This window comes from Procambarus clarkii, chromosome 64, assembly GCF_040958095.1.
Source record: "Procambarus clarkii isolate CNS0578487 chromosome 64, FALCON_Pclarkii_2.0, whole genome shotgun sequence".
In the NCBI taxonomy this organism is placed as follows: domain Eukaryota; kingdom Metazoa; phylum Arthropoda; class Malacostraca; order Decapoda; family Cambaridae; genus Procambarus; species Procambarus clarkii.
The window spans coordinates 7,344,693-7,360,658 of record NC_091213.1 but is presented as its reverse complement, the minus strand read 5'-3'; the positions used below and the strand labels follow the sequence as shown (position 1 = coordinate 7,360,658).

Below are 15,966 nucleotides of genomic sequence, written 5' to 3'. Positions count from 1 at the left end.
CTGCCCATTGGTTGTTGTTGGTCTTTAACACGTATCTAATCAGCATCAGGATGTGTCTAATGAAAAAGGCTTCCAGGATCAGATCATAGGCTATATGCTTAACCCCACAAACTTCAAGCTCTGTGGGGTTTGATTGACAAATGATATTTGATGGAGAAATAACTTCTCTGGAACAGTAATGGCAAGATTACCGACACTAAATAAATATAATGAAATAAATAAACCTAGCGTTGAATGTAATGAAACACCCCTTTCTGAAGGAGGCCCGGTGGCTCTCTGAAGAGCCACCGATCTCGGTAAGAGTCTTACCGAGATTGCTTCATGCTAGAAGGTCTCATCAGTTGCGACTGTTCTGTTTGCCTTACTGGTGACGAGAACCAGTCACCTGTCCCCCTTCATGGAGGTACAGGAAACAGGTGGCAATTCGTCCCCACCAGAAAAAACCTCCAGAAAGTCTGCGAAGCTTTACAGATAACTTGAGGGTTCGCAGAAAATGAAGCCTTGAATGTGTAGCGAGTATATTATGTCAACAATATACTCGCTCCAAGCTTTCATTAGCCTAATGACAAAATCATTAGCAGTAATTACAAAAGCTATAATCTTTCCACTAATTACAGGTAACAGTTCTTCCATCCTTCTATCTTATTGGAGGAAGCTGAGGTGTAGTCACCAAATATAGGCAAGCGATATGCAAATGTAAAATTTCCACAGTGATTCAGTTAACTTCAGTATCGACGCTTTGGATTTACCACACCTCTTCAACCTCAAGAATGTAGCACTCGGCGTGTACAATTCTAATTGACCACAAAACGCTACAGCTTCGACACAGAGACAGCAGGCTATGACTGCATCGAGCTACAATGCTCTCATTCCCCATCGAGTTCAGACACTCACGATTCCCCATTGAGCCACCATGCTTTCCTGCATAGAGCTCCGCGACTCCGGCCTCACTCAGCTCTCTGCTCTGCTTCAAACTCCATCTCAACGTCTACGACACTGCCAACAACCGACTGCTGTAATCAAGACTACTAAATAAATATGAAACCCACTAAACACTGTGTATCTAATCTACCCAACAACGTAACATAATTGTACATTACATTGGTGGCCCCAGAGAGTTTCAACGATACCCCAGCCACGAAAGACTACAACATGGACTCTCACTGGACCTCTAGTACTGCTGTTGCCTGCTGTGGACCACTGCCACCTGCGCTGCTACCTGCAATCTCACCACAGCTATGATTTTCACCGCAATTATCTCTACATGTTCATCTGCTACGGCTTGCTGCACCATGGTCGTTACTTACTCATCTGAAAGCCTCATCAGTAGCTACATCATGCGGGATCTACAGCCTGTCCTGCAGACTCTGTCGTTACCAGGGCACTTCAGGGAGTTTCTACCTCTCTGTTCGGTTTTTTGTTTTAGTTTTTTACCATGTGGGGTTTGTTTTGTTATGCCTACCTTTCTGGGTGCCTAACCCCGGTTGATGGCAGATAAGGAAAACCCCAACCACAAAGGGGTTTTCCAGGGCCATTGCTCCCTGAAACCTCTTTGAAGGGGCCAGGTTCTGGTGCTGGTCCCTGGTAGGTCTGAACTCCTTAGCTAATGTCCCGGTCTAATATAACATACATTAGCCCGATAAGCTCCAGGGAGCCGTAGGGGCTCCCCACAGAAAAGTATGGTGGGAGGAGAATGTTGGCGAGTGAGATGCTGATGTGGGAGGAAGTGGTGGCGATTGGCTGGCAGGCTGTTAAGATGGCTACTCCTCGTTGCTTTTTGACTCACCATACCAACTTAGTGGTTTGTTATGGTGAACAAAACATGCAGATACTTATATATAAACTGTGTATATAGTGTAATAACAGGAAAAATATTTGTTTATTGTTTTTTGAACATAACAATTGAATCAATAATATGCACACCATACTTTTGAGTATAGTGGTGATTCACTCCTTATATTATATAAATATATCACATTACACACTATTGAATAATAGTACTGCAAAAATGTAAGAAAAAATCAATCAGACATATTGAAATAATTAGGTAATAATATCTTTGTGGCAACTCCTGCCTGACAGTTGTGGCGGAACTGACCGCCTCTGACACTTGCTCTGTCAACGCCCACATTTTGCCAGATTTCCTCAGCCTATTGCGGTCAAAATATGTCGCCTATGATTTTTTTCCCCCCTGAACATTTTTAGAAGACAAAAATTATGTTAGAATTTTTTTCTTGCGCACAGGGATGTAAAAGTCCTCAGGACCAATTAGCAGCTTAACCCTTAACATGCTCGGGGTCTAATATCCTGCTATCCACACAGGCGCATGTCATTTTGAAAAAAAAAAAAATTTTTTTTTTTTGCTAATCTGTTAAGTTCTGTTCACTGATCACGGGAAAAATAAAAAAAAAATTCTATTGTACTTACTTTTGTTGCAATAGAGCCGAGAAGCTCGGTGATGACGTCACAATCTGCATGTTCGCTCATGCAGTACACGCCCGGGAGATGTTGCGCGCGGTCCTCAAACAGCCAGAGTTGCCACAAATATATTTTCGCGCTATTTATTTACAATGTCTAAGCGCATTTTATCTAATTTTTTTTCACTAATTGTGTTTCAAATACTGTTTGAACATATTTTGTATCAATAATTGTTGCATATTTGAGTATACACAGGCGCACACAAATGTTTTCAATTACGGCAATATAATATGTCATTACAGTCTATTATATTGTATGTTCTGCTTATATTTGTATATATTTACACACACGCACACGCTATCTGCTTATATGTTTACATATTTACACACTCGCACACGCTATACACACTTTGAAGCACACTTAGAAGATTTCTAAACTGTGGTAGTCATTGAAGCAGTCGACATAATGGGATACCACACGTTTCACACCATGTTTGCACAAGCTTCCGTTTCTTGTCTCTACGTGTCGTTGTTTTACACACATAGCAATCACGTTGGGCTATTGCACGCTTCACACCAGGTGGCAAATACTTAAGTTTGTGTGCTAGGAAGCCTTCAGTGTGAGCGAGGCGTGGAGTACCAGCATGCTGCAACAGTGGGTTTATGATGGGCCGCTGAATACCTGGGACATCTTTTGCAAACTTTCCTAATAACTATATTGCAGCATCAAATACAAAGTCACGGAAAGTGGGCTTACGTCCAGTTCTCACAAGGTACATGTTGAAACAGTTCAGCATGCTCATGTCCACAAGATGGAAGAACACTTTTTTCGTCCACCTACATGTCTTCCGCACACACTCTGCAGTGCCAATCATCATGTCTGATTTATCAATCAACCGCATGTTGATATTATAGTCTAAAACACAGTCTGGCTTATATAGTGGTGCGTTTGTTTTATGGCTTACTTTCCCACTGTTCACCATTGTTCCATCATGAATTGTTGTCAACAAGTTCACCTCTCTTTTGTCTTTCCACCGAACTGACAGAATGTTATCACTTTTCCTTCTCTGACACTCACCAACTGCAATGTCGTTGTCAAACACAGGCATTTCCCTTCGTTGTGGCTTTACTGTACCAACCAATCCGGTTCTATTTTCTAGCAAGAACCGAGCTAGCAAGGGACTTGTATAGTAATTATCTGTGTATAAAATGTGTCCCTTGTTCATCCACGGAGCCATGATGGTCTTCACTACACTCCCCGAGAATCCATGTTCGTCGTTACCGGGAATGTCTACATCACTAGCCGAGTACAGAATCATGTGTAACACGTATCCTGTCTCACAATCACAAAGAACAAAAAATTTCAGGCCAAATCGGTTTCGTTTTGAGGGAATGTACTGTTTGAATGGAACACGTCCCTTGAAAAGTATGAGAGATTCATCAACCACCAGCTTCTGTGCTGGTACGTAAAAATCTCTGAATTTTCCAATAACATCGTTCATGTAGTGCCTCACTCGCCACAGTCTATCATCAGGTGTTCGGTCCTGAACACTTCCAAAATGTAGACACCTGAGGAGTATCTGAAACCTGTCTCGTGACATATATTTCCCGAATAAAGGTGTTGGTATTGTCTTGTCCTTGCTCCAATAGTCATTTATTGCATGTTTGTGACAGTGCTTCATCAACAAACAGAGTGCCAAAAACACATACATTTCCGCCACTGTGGTATTTTTCCAACGCTGCAGTCGTGAAAATTCTGTGATTTCCCTCTCAATCAGGTAAGCAGCATGCAGGTTCGTTTGGTGTACAATGTATTCCATGAGTGGTTCATCATAGAATGCTGTAAAATATTCCATCTCAGCCATGTCCTCACCTTGATTAGGGAAAAGGTTTGTAATCCCTACATCTTTATCGTCAAAGTGAGGAATATTAGGAATAAAATCGTCACCATCACTCCACTCAAGTACACCAGGCGTCCTGCGAGATGCAGAGGAAAGACGGCGAGGAAGCGATGCATACCGGCGACCAGGAGCTGAATACCGTCTGCGAGAAGCACGGCGGCTACGTGCACGTGAGGTGGGTGCACGTGAACACGAGGGTCTTGGTCCCTCATGTGGTGCCATGCGGTGGCGCTTGGCCGGGCGAGATGCTGCTGACGCGACAATTTCTCGCCCAGTTACACCACTGGTACCAGCCACAGGCTCAATAAAACTTTGATCTGAGTCACTAAACCCAGAAAAGGAGTCACCTCCCTCTGACTCGTCACCCTCAAACAGAAAATATCCACAGGAACTGTGAGGTCGTGGTAGAATTGGGGTAGAAAATGGGCGAGGAGGCATGGGAGAGCGTATAGGCCTCGCCATGGCATGGCGGTCATTCTCACTTTCACTGCTGCTGCTACTATCACCCGACAACTGTGTATAATCCTCATCGTTGTCTGAATCGTCAAACACACTTTCTTCACCTTCAGAGAATAATTCGTGGGCTATTTGCTCTGGGGTGAGGGACTGAGTGGTGCGTGCCCGTGAGGCGTTTGACCGTGCGCTCGCCATGGTGACTCTCGCTAAACTGAGGCCTCCCATGCCATCGAATCGTGAGCTGGATTTTTTTTCAAAATGGCCGCTGTTTACTAGAGCCCCTGGGCAGCGTATGGGACCCCCAGCTACACCGCGGGCCATTCAAATCGTGCGCGGTACCCATACACTTCATATGAAGTGAAGCGCAGTTGACTGGTAAAACGATTTACACTTCATATGAAGTGATGCGCACTTTAAGGGTTAAGCATTAATGTAAGAATTTTTTGCTTAAACAAGCTACAAATTTAAATATAGATATATAGAGGAACCAAGGTACTCAAACACCTCCCAGCTCGAACAATTAGGCACTCGAACGCTATATTCATGTTTGGTACTCGAACGTTAACACGTGTCCCAGATGAATCAGTTTCCCAGTAACTGTCATTCAGTGCACAACAATAGACTGTCTCATGTTTTCTTGGATACTTTTGATATTCTTAGTGTAAATAAGTCCCCAAAGCATCTAAAAAAGTTCGTGATAAGAGCCAAGCATGAAGAAAATTAGTTAGAACCATGATTGAGATGAAGAAAGAACTCTTAACAAAATATGAAAGTGCTGCCCACATGTCCGCTCTTGTTACCAAGTTTGGTAATGCCTAAATCGAATTGTCTAATAAAAGAAATGTGTAAAAATTGGGGGAAGTGCAAAGTGTCTTAAGAGGGAAACAGAAAAAGACAGGAATGAGAAAGAATCCCAGATGCACAACTACCGGAAGCTGTGTGAGAGACAGACGCTGCCAGTATGCGAGTTGTGCAGTACCGTGCGCCCCAACCAGCAACAAAAACTCCCTACCCAGGGCCTTTCTTGTCCTACCATTTTGAGTACCGAGGTTCCACTGTATTATAGTTACTACATATTACTGCAGTAATTATGATCTTTATTATAATCAGTATAAACTTGTGCTCATAAAATATATTAGGTAATCTTAAAGCTTATTATTTTTTGAAATACTAAGCATGCATTGGGTAACACAAATGCAAAAACTTTGCTAATCTATTTACAGTACAGTGCACCGAGAGAAGTGCCCAATTATTATTTCATGGTATGTCTAAGAAAATAGGGTTGTATAAACTGAGCTATACAACCTAATAAAGACTAAACCAACATAATTTGTATTCCAAGAAAAACCCACAAACACTTATGACACTACATCTACCATGTTCTACCACCCTCCCAGCGAGCATAAGAAATATTGCCGGAACAACCGTGGACATCTTCAAGAGGAAACTAGATTTATTCCTCCAAGGAGTGCCGGACCAACCGGGTTGTGGTGGGTATGTGGGACTGCGGGCCACTCCAAGCAACAGCCTGGTGGACCAAACTCTCACAAGTCAAGCCTGGCCTCGGGCCGGGCTTGGGGAGTAGAACAACTCCTAGAACCCCATCAACCAGGTAACCAGGTATGTTAGTACTGTACTAGGGTCCTGGTAATACAGTTGGGTTGGTGCTCGACTCTCAATCGAGAATTCCAGGTTTGAATTCCGGACGGGACAGAAATGGTTAGGTGCGTTTCCTATCACCTAATGTCTCTGTTCACCTATCAGTAAATAGGCACCCAGGAGTTAGTCAGCTTGTGGGATTGTATCTTGGGCGGGGCCAGTAATTTGCCCCCAGGGAGGAAGGGGGCCTCAATATAAGCATAACATGTACTCTACATATTTATAAACAGGCTGCCTGTCAGCCACCACAATGAATTATATTATAATGAGAGTAATAATGCTTGCATATTTGCATTGATGACCAGAGTGAAATAATCACAGTTTATAATTTTGTGAATACAATTTTAATGTAAATTTTGAACTCCATACTGTTGTAGCTTGTAGAGCAGTATCTAACTGTAGAGTGATAGTTTGGAGTATATTGTTGAGCTGCTGAACTTCCCGCTTTATTATATCAACAAGGTCCCTGTCTTCACATTGTTTAACTTCCTCCAGTTGGCTAATTGGCACTGGCAGCTGTAAAGTAAAATGCAAATAGGTAAAAAGGAACAGTGTCTAATGTAATAATTGTTATGAGTATCTTACCATAAGTATCAGTAAATAAAGTACAATATAATTTTAATTTATTTAATTTTCAATTCACTATAATGGCTCAAATGGACAAGTCTCGCAAAGAGTAGAAATATCTAACCCAGAAATATCAACATTAAATATTGATTTAAGATGCATTCTCCTAAATCAAATTGAAAATTATAAACCTGTACATTTCAGTTGAGCATTCAAAATCTGAAAATCTAAAAGTATAAACCAAGCGTTGAATGTAATGAAATGCCCCTTTTTGAACAAGCCCTGGTGACTTCTTGATACTACCTCACCGAGATTGCTCCATGTGGGAATTCTATATGGTCTACTGGGGACCAGAGCCAAAACATGGGCCCCCACTCAGAAGCACCAAGGGCAAGTAACAGTTTGCCACCATACCAACAAAGTATCCAGAAAGTTGAAGTTTTAGTAAAAACAACTGGGGTGTTAACAAAGACCAAATCCTTGAAAATGCGAACTTATCCTGAATGCTGATTAGACAGCGCTCGGGATTCGTAGTCCTAAGGTTCCGGGTTCGATCCCCGGCAGAGGCGGAAACAAATGGGCAGTTTCTTACACCCTGATGCCCCTGTTCACCTAACAGTAAATAGGTACCTGGAAGTTAGACAGCTGCTACAGGCTGCTTCCTGGGGATGTGTAACAAAAAGGAGACTTGGTCGAGGACCGGGCTGCTGGGATGCTAAGCCCCGAAATCATTTCAAAATAACCTCAAGAAGATACCCCACAAACAATTCACACAACAAGAGAAACATTCAAAATTACTGTACTGCAAAACTCACAGTACCAAATGCCATCACCAGGCAACCCAGTTTCCTCATGCAGCTATATTGTCTGTTCTGGAACTGATGAATGGCACACTAACAAACTGTCTAACTTGATATGAGGGAGGGAGCGAGTCAGGGAGCCATTGGGGCTCATTCAGAAAGAGGCATTTCATCACATTCAACACTGGGTTTCTCCAAGAGATCCTGCTTGCTCCCTGAAGCTAACCACAGACAACAACAGGACTTACCAGGGAGGAGGAGAGGTGGCATGCACCAACATGAAGAGAATCCAAGCCAGGAAATATAGCCAAAAGCAACACATGACTGAATGGGACCAGGGACATTAACCAAATATTGGACCACCAAAACCCTGTTAGAATACCAAAACACCCTTAGCCCAAATATCAGCCTAGGACATATCAGAAGATTGTGGCCAACTCAGGATACTTATGAACATTATGGGAATGAGGGTAGACTGCTGACTGGCTACATTTGTTAACACTGTGGATAACAGAAAATATAAGCTTTGGAATAAGGGACCAAGGAACCAGGGCCAACCAACATGGTGTCCACTGAGGCAGAATCAGTGACCTATAGGGAGCAGCAAAGAGCCATCCAGACCAAAGTGATGCACCCTTGGCTGGACCAACCAAGCAACAATCACCAACGGACCCCTCTGAAACTCACCTTTGCCAGAAAAGGTGGCTGTAAATGAACAAACGGCTCACTAGGGTCAAAGGAACAATACTCCTGCCTCTGGGGAAGAGCCTGAAGCTCCCCAACCTAATAGCCAGAGTCAACAAACACACAGCTCAGAGAAAGATGTTACGAGTTGAAGGGGGTACCATAAAACGAGCAGAGGAGAGGAAAACCAACTCCCGATCATGATACCACGATGGCTCAGGAAGAGCATTAATTGGCTGAAGATGAAAAAACGTGCAAGACAATTTGCGAATTGGTGCCGATGAAGAGTTGACACAATGTAAGCAACAGCAGTTCTGTCAGTGCCAAGCGTGGCATGAGGTGCCAATCTAGAAACAAGCAAAACAAAAAGGATAGAAAAACCTTGACCAAAACTGAAGAGGCATTTCCTCTATAGCACACAAATTGTAGAACATCTCAAATACTTCAATCTATTTCAAGAATGACAAAGAAGGCTATGTAGAGAAATAGAAATGATCGAGCTAAATTTGCAGCAATCATAGCAAATCCAGGCAATGCAAAGAGGGCCATAAATGAAACAGAGAGGAATCCAAAATACTTTTTCTCCTATGCAAAATAGAATAAAAACATGATCTAGTATTGTGTCCATGAACCTGGCCTCTCTGAGGGGGGCCAGATTCTGGCCGTGGTCCCCGGTAGGCCTAAGAACTCCATACACATGACTGATGCCAAAGTCTGACAATAGCATATCAGCCTGGGATAGCTGCCAGGAGCCGATGGGGCTCCCCCCCAGAAAAAATGAAAAACTAAAAAAAATTGAACAAATTTGAAAAAAGAAAAATGTCATAAAAGTTTGTTCAGTTTATGTCAGGTAGGCTGCTCCATTATTTAAAAAAATGTATATCATATTGATGTTTTTCAGCGGTAGAATGGATTAATTTTATTTCCATTATTTTAAACGGGGAAATTTGTTTCGAAAGACGAGTGTTTCACAAGACTAGCTCGGTGCCAGAACGGATTAAATTCGTTAATTGAGGTTCCACTGTATATACAGTATATAAAAATCTCTGAACTGCAGTGCTAATCCCAACCCAAAGTACTTCAGAGAGAGGTGTAACAGAACCACTAGGCACCACACTAGAAACAAATATCTATTTGATATACCAAGAGTGTGACTTCACTAAAGTTAAAATGCTCTGCAAATCAAGGGTCCCAAAATGTGGAATGACCTTCTCAATCACGTCAGATAGCTCATGGAGCCAATGGGGCTCTATTAGGAAGAGGCATTTCATTACATTCAATGTTTTTTTTTTTTGACATTCTTAAAATACAAATTTTTTTTATCTTACCCTTTTTTTCAGTGTTTGCAGTTCCTTAGTTACAGAGCTTTCTGTTGATCCCTGGAGTGTTTGTGCCCCAGCAACAGTGGCCAAAGCAGTCAAAAAATGTTGTCCAGTTTCTATCTCTTGAAGGTGCTGTACTCCCACAGGTAAGCCAAAAATCTCAGGTCTCTCCAACCCTGTAACTCCCTAAACAGGAGAAATCCCTCATACAATTATTGGATTCAGTTCATAGGAAAATGCAATACTGTATTAATGAAAACTGTAAACGTCAATATGTACTTGTCAAAGTTGAGTGAATGAGTAATCAGTCATCATTAGGGATAAATAGATGATTAACCTGTCTAAACTGTGTTCAAAAATAAATTTATTGAAATACTGTACCAAAATTATCCATACCTTGACAAATTCTTGAAGATCATCGACTTTACCAATATAATCGGGAAAAAGTATAGACAACCCTACTTCGTCATTTTCATCTCCAAGACCATTATTTAAAGTATCTTCATGCCTCATGTCTTGTGGACCTGATGTATCTTCCAGCAGGGGATATTCCTCTTCATCTGGGATTTTCAGAGAGATAATGAGCACATCCTTTAAGATACTGGTGATGACCTGTTGGTCTTCTGTTCTCTTCACACGCCCTCCATAGAAAACTTGTCCCACCAGGTACTCCAGCGTCTCCGGGTCAACCTGTTGGCCATCCTCAGCACTTGACTAGTGATCAGAGTTGGTAAAGGGAAAATAAAACAATATTTACAATAAATGTATATAATAAACATGTTAGTTTTAGGTATCAAGACTGAGAAATATGAGATTACTAGGATTCCATTGTTCAGTTTCATCTACACCTACCTAATAATAAGTTTATTTAATGTGAAAATAAGCTGAACTGAGCTAAAACAGTATAAATTTACAGATACATTAGTTACATTTTATTGGAGTGTCAAATGCATGAAGGGTAATGACTAAAATAATACAGTAAATAACAAAAACTGATAAATGCTAAAGGAAGTGATTTTATCGGGAAATATATTTTTAGATCAAGTATTTGGTGTGAAGCAGCTAATGGAGAAGGCATGTGATAAGGACTAAGGTGTAAAAGGTCTCTATGCATCAGAAGAAAGAATACGAATAGCAAACGTTCAAGACTTTCAACTTTCATTGCAGGTTTTCTGTGGGGAAGCCTCGTCAGCTCCCTGGAGCTAACTACCCAAAGAGAAAAAGAAACAGGGACTTACCCGGATGGAGGCTGCACTGCACCACTCATAACGAAGACCAGACAACTAGTTGCAACTGCCAACCCAAGGTGACAAGACCACTGAGGGCCTGGCACATTAACTGGATAATGGGCAGCCAGGACCCTGTTCGATCTCCAAAACCCCTGCACCTGAATATCAGCCCAAATCATATTGCCAAAGCTGTGAACTTACGAACATCATGTACACTACACTTGATAACCCTGCAGATGATCTGAGAGACCCGAGCCCTGGAACAGGGAACAATAGAAATGGGGTCAACCCAAAGCGCGTCCCTGGACACAAAAGCTGAGGCGCGCAGGTAACGGCGTAAGGCCGCAACTGGGCACAAAATGTGATGCATCCCCGGCCTGACCAACCAAGTATCAATAACCCATGGACCCTTCTGGAAGTTTGCTGTCTCCTTTTCCAGAAAAGGAGCAGATGGCTGCAAATGAACAAAACGTCCACCCGGACCCAAAGAGCAAACGCCTCTGTGCCGGAGGAGAGCATGAAGCTCCCTGACCCGACCCCCAGAAAAAGTCAACAAGAACAATGCCTTCTGGAAACAGTCTTGGACCAAAGGGGCCACCACAAACCGAGGGGAAGAAAGAAAAAAGAGCACCCGGTCCAAAGACCATGATGGTTCAGGCAGCGCATGAGCAGGCTGGAGGTGGAAAACGGCATGAGAAAGCTTGCGAAATGGAGCCGAAATGACATCCACGCCAAATGCAAGCTGAAGCGGGTCTGCCAGTCCCTCACGGTATAAGGCAACAGTATTCGGCATAAGATGCCTGTCCTGAAAAAGCCGAGAAAGAAAAGTCAACACAACATGATTCGAGACTGTTCAGGCTGCTTGAGTAACTGCTGGGTGACCCGGAACCCCCCTCAAAAACAGCTGAAGGCGGGACTGCAGCCGGAGTAATCTCACAGGGAGAAGAAATTTGGACGCCATCTGAGAATTCCAAACAAGGCCCAGCCAGGTCCGAACCCAGGACAAAACCAGCTAGAACTTGTGCCAAATTACCAGGAACCCGAACCCAGCAAGCTGGGAAAGAACCAGAACGAGGGGAAGAAAGAAAAAAGAGCACCCGGTCCAAAGACCATGATGGTTCAGGCAGCGCATGAGCAGGCTGGAGGTGGAAAACGGCATGAGAAAGCTTGCGAAATGGAGCCGAAATGACATCCACGCCAAATGCAAGCTGAAGCGGGTCTGCCAGTCCCTCACGGTATAAGGCAACAGTATTCGGCATAAGATGCCTGTCCTGAAAAAGCCGAGAAAGAAAAGTCAACACAACATGATTCGAGACTGTTCAGGCTGCTTGAGTAACTGCTGGGTGACCCGGAACCCCCCTCAAAAACAGCTGAAGGCGGGACTGCAGCCGGAGTAATCTCACAGGGAGAAGAAATTTGGACGCCATCTGAGAATTCCAAACAAGGCCCAGCCAGGTCCGAACCCAGGACAAAACCAGCTAGAACTTGTGCCAAATTACCAGGAACCCGAACCCAGCAAGCTGGGAAAGAACCAGAACTCAGTCAAGCAGAGCTGCTGACTGGCAGGGAGTTCACACCAGCAAGTCATCGAGACAGGCTGCCAGCCAGGAAAACACAGGAATGGAGGATCGCAACCAATTAGAGTAAGAGGAACCAAACTCAAACAGACCAACACAGAACCAGGATTCACGGCAGGTACGAGCCAAGAGCCTCCCAATCCCTGCAAGGGGAAGCCGAGAGGAAGAAAACCTCCAAATCTCCAAAGATTCACGAATCCGTGAATCCCAAGGGCTCCTGGAAAACTAACCTGGGGGGGGGGAGGGAGCCCTATCTACCACATACCACATTTGCCGGCGGAGAAAATGCAAGAGAAACGAAGCCAAGGGACAATAAAGTTGGAACCGAGGCAGATCGAGTTTTTTTTGTTTATTTTCATTTGGTTCAATTACTGGTCATAAGTGCATACCACCGAGGAATGAAGAAAATGAGCCCCATTGTTAACACGGACGAAGTACTGAGAGAATCCGAAGGTTTAGGGGCTGGTCAAGCAAAATGAGTAAGGACACCAGGTACAAAACAGGTACCTACAAGAAAAGAAAACCAGAAACCTCAGTCCGGGAACTCAAGACCAAGGGACAAGACCACCACCCGGAAGTCCCTAGGGAAGGAAACAGGGTAGGATGCAAGAAGCAGGCGTCCGTAGGTAACAAAGACGTCAAGCGAGTTCGGAGAAGCCTGCACAGCCACAAGCACCCAAAGTGGTGCGGGCAGGTCCAGAAACCAAGTCCATAGCCTGGGAACAAAACCCCCCCAAGTTGTGGAAATAATAGATTACCATGCACTGCAGGGGAACAGAGGCAACAGATGAGGATTGATATTAGGTCAACCCACCCTGGCAAAGAACACAAAAATCAAGACAAAACAGACAAGCTGCAACCCTAGCCTGTCACCAAAGGGACACAGAAGCACTACACACAGCAGGTGGTGGCCATAAGAAAGATGGACAGAAATCCAAACAATGCGCACCTTCAAGAGCCCAGCAACATGAAAAATACATGTCCAGAGGCAGAGAAGGAAGACAGGAATACAAGAGGCAGTAAAGAGGTGAAGGCTGAACACAAAAACTGCAGAAAGCCATAACACGCAGGAAGTGCCCCCCCCCCCTACCCCAAGAAAAAGAGGGGGAGAAATGGCATGAAGTGCCGAAGCACCATCCCAGCGAAGAGAACTGACAATGCAAGCAGCTGTCAAAATGGGAAAAACCCTATGAAACCACATACCTCCTCATTCCAGGCCACACAGACAAAACCCACCAGAGAAATCAGAGAAATGGCAGACAAGAGGGAGTGACAGAGACATCGGGAAATCCCCAAACGTGAACACACACAAAAAACGCGCCCAAGCACACCAAACACCCAGCCTCCAGAGGTAAACACGACACAGAGCACCGCCCTGGTGGCCAGGTGCACAAATAGGAGAGCAAAATGGCCGCCAACATAAACAATGCAACCACAGACCGGAGATAGGCCAAAAATGCTCAACATGACGACAAATATGGCAAAACAAATGCCAAAGGGAAAAAGGGAATGAAAACCCCCTCCCCCGCAGCAAGACACTTGCTCAAAAATACAAAGGCCCAAGCAGGAGCAAATCGGAGCCCAAACACACCAAGCGGGCTTCCCCCCCCCCCCCCCCCAGAGCCCCAAGACCCCTCAAGAGAGGCCCCGGGAGAGAACCTACATCCTCGCCCACCACCCTTGAAGAAAAGGTGGAGTCCAAGGGAAAAGCCTCAATGAAGGGGGGTCTGCTGGGAGGACTCAGAAACCTCGACGGGACAATCGGATTCAACGGCCTCCATCCCCGCATCAAATGGGGCCGCCCAAGTCTCATTCCCAAATAAACCCTGCCCCGACTTTGAAACCCTCTGACGTTTGGGAGCCAGTCCCGGGGGATGGGGGGGGGGGGGAAGGAGCAAGATGAACCACACCATTAGGGAAAGGACTTGAGGGTGCGGACTGAACCAAGGCCGAAGCGACCATCTGCACCAAGTTCGGGGACACTAAAACCAAAACAGGGCAGCCTCGGGGCATTCGAGTGGGCGACCAACCTGGCGCATTGCAATAACCTAAACGTACCATGCAACGCAACAGCTGCTTGACCCCTAAGAATTTCCAAAGAAGAATGCGTAACCTGGAGAAAGAGCTGGGTACAAGTCACGCACAATTCCGAGTCTAAGGTGTCGTTGACCCAACAAGCAGCACGATGGAGGCAAAACAGGTGATCGTCACCCCTAAGACAAGGGCAATGAACAACTCTCAAACTCTCACAAGGCGATGGGACTCTGAAGACATATCCATGGTCACCATAGCCTTGACGGGGGTTTCCAGGGCCCACAGGGGGAGGTGTCCCTATGGAAACCCCAGGCACTGGCACTGCAAAGCCAGTTAAACCCAATCTATACCGGGCAAACTGACCCCAGTGAAGGGAGCAACCCCGGGGGATGAGTGGAGGATCACCAAACGGATCCTAGGCATACCTAATGGGAAGCCAGGCAGACCTCCACCAGGCAGGAAAGAATCTAAAAAGAATGAAAAAGAAACCCTGAAAGTGCTCCACAACAACAGGAAGCCAGAGAGTGTCACAGCCGCCGCTTGTATGTGAGCTGAGCAGCACCATGCGCCCCAACCAGCTACAAACACTCCCTACCCAAGGCCACACAAAAGCATCAAGACCACCGCTGATCCCAAGGGCAAGCTATTGTCAAGCAACAGCAACCCCTATGAGAGTCAGAACCCTAAAGCCCCAGGGAAGATAACCCTGAGGCCCAAGAGATGTATTTACTGGGTGCCTAGGGAAGATAACCCCCTAAGAACATGCAGCCGGAAGTATTGTTTACTCCTGGCCAACGCCCCAACGCACAGCAGGTTCAACCACTTGTGGCAAAACAGCAGAACCCCTTCTGCAGGGAGGGGGGTTCCACCGGAAAACCAGCATTGAATGTAATGCAACGCCAATTTCTGGGTAAGCCCTTGTGGCTCCTGATACCCCCTTCCTCCAGGTTGTCGGGGGGAGGGGGGTGTTATCTTGAGGTTATCTTGAGATAATTTTGGGGCTTAGCATCCCTGCGGCCCAGTCCTTGACCAGGCCTCCTTTTTTGTTACACACCCCCAGGAAACAGCCCACAGCAGCTTTCTAACTCCCAGGTACCTATTTACTGCTAGGTAACAGGGGCATCAAGGTGAAAGAAACGTTTTGCCCATTTGTCTCCGCCTCCACCGGGGATCGAACCCGAAACTTCAGGACTATGAAGCCGAAGCGCTGTCCACTCAGCTGTCAGGCGCCCTGATGCCCCCTGGGTTGGTTGCATCTATCATAGAACTGAGGGTGGTGCAGCTGGCTCACCTGGACCTGCCTTCCACTTCCCCCAAACA

The 15,966-nt window shown here is 45.0% G+C and overlaps 1 protein-coding gene across 2 annotated transcripts in view; it reads right to left on the bottom strand.

Annotated features, from left to right (window-relative positions):
- LOC123768912 (dynein axonemal heavy chain 7) overlaps positions 1–15,966 on the bottom strand; it is a 339,155-nt gene that overhangs the window by 9,462 nt on the left and 313,727 nt on the right. For both annotated transcript variants that reach the window (XM_069309142.1, XM_069309143.1), the window contains 3 exons: positions 10,203–10,520; positions 9,813–9,992; positions 6,803–6,949 (listed from right to left, as the gene is read on the bottom strand). In XM_069309142.1, coding sequence (XP_069165243.1) covers positions 6,803–6,949; positions 9,813–9,992; positions 10,203–10,520 — 645 coding nt within the window. The remainder of the gene's footprint in view (positions 1–6,802; positions 6,950–9,812; positions 9,993–10,202; positions 10,521–15,966) is intronic.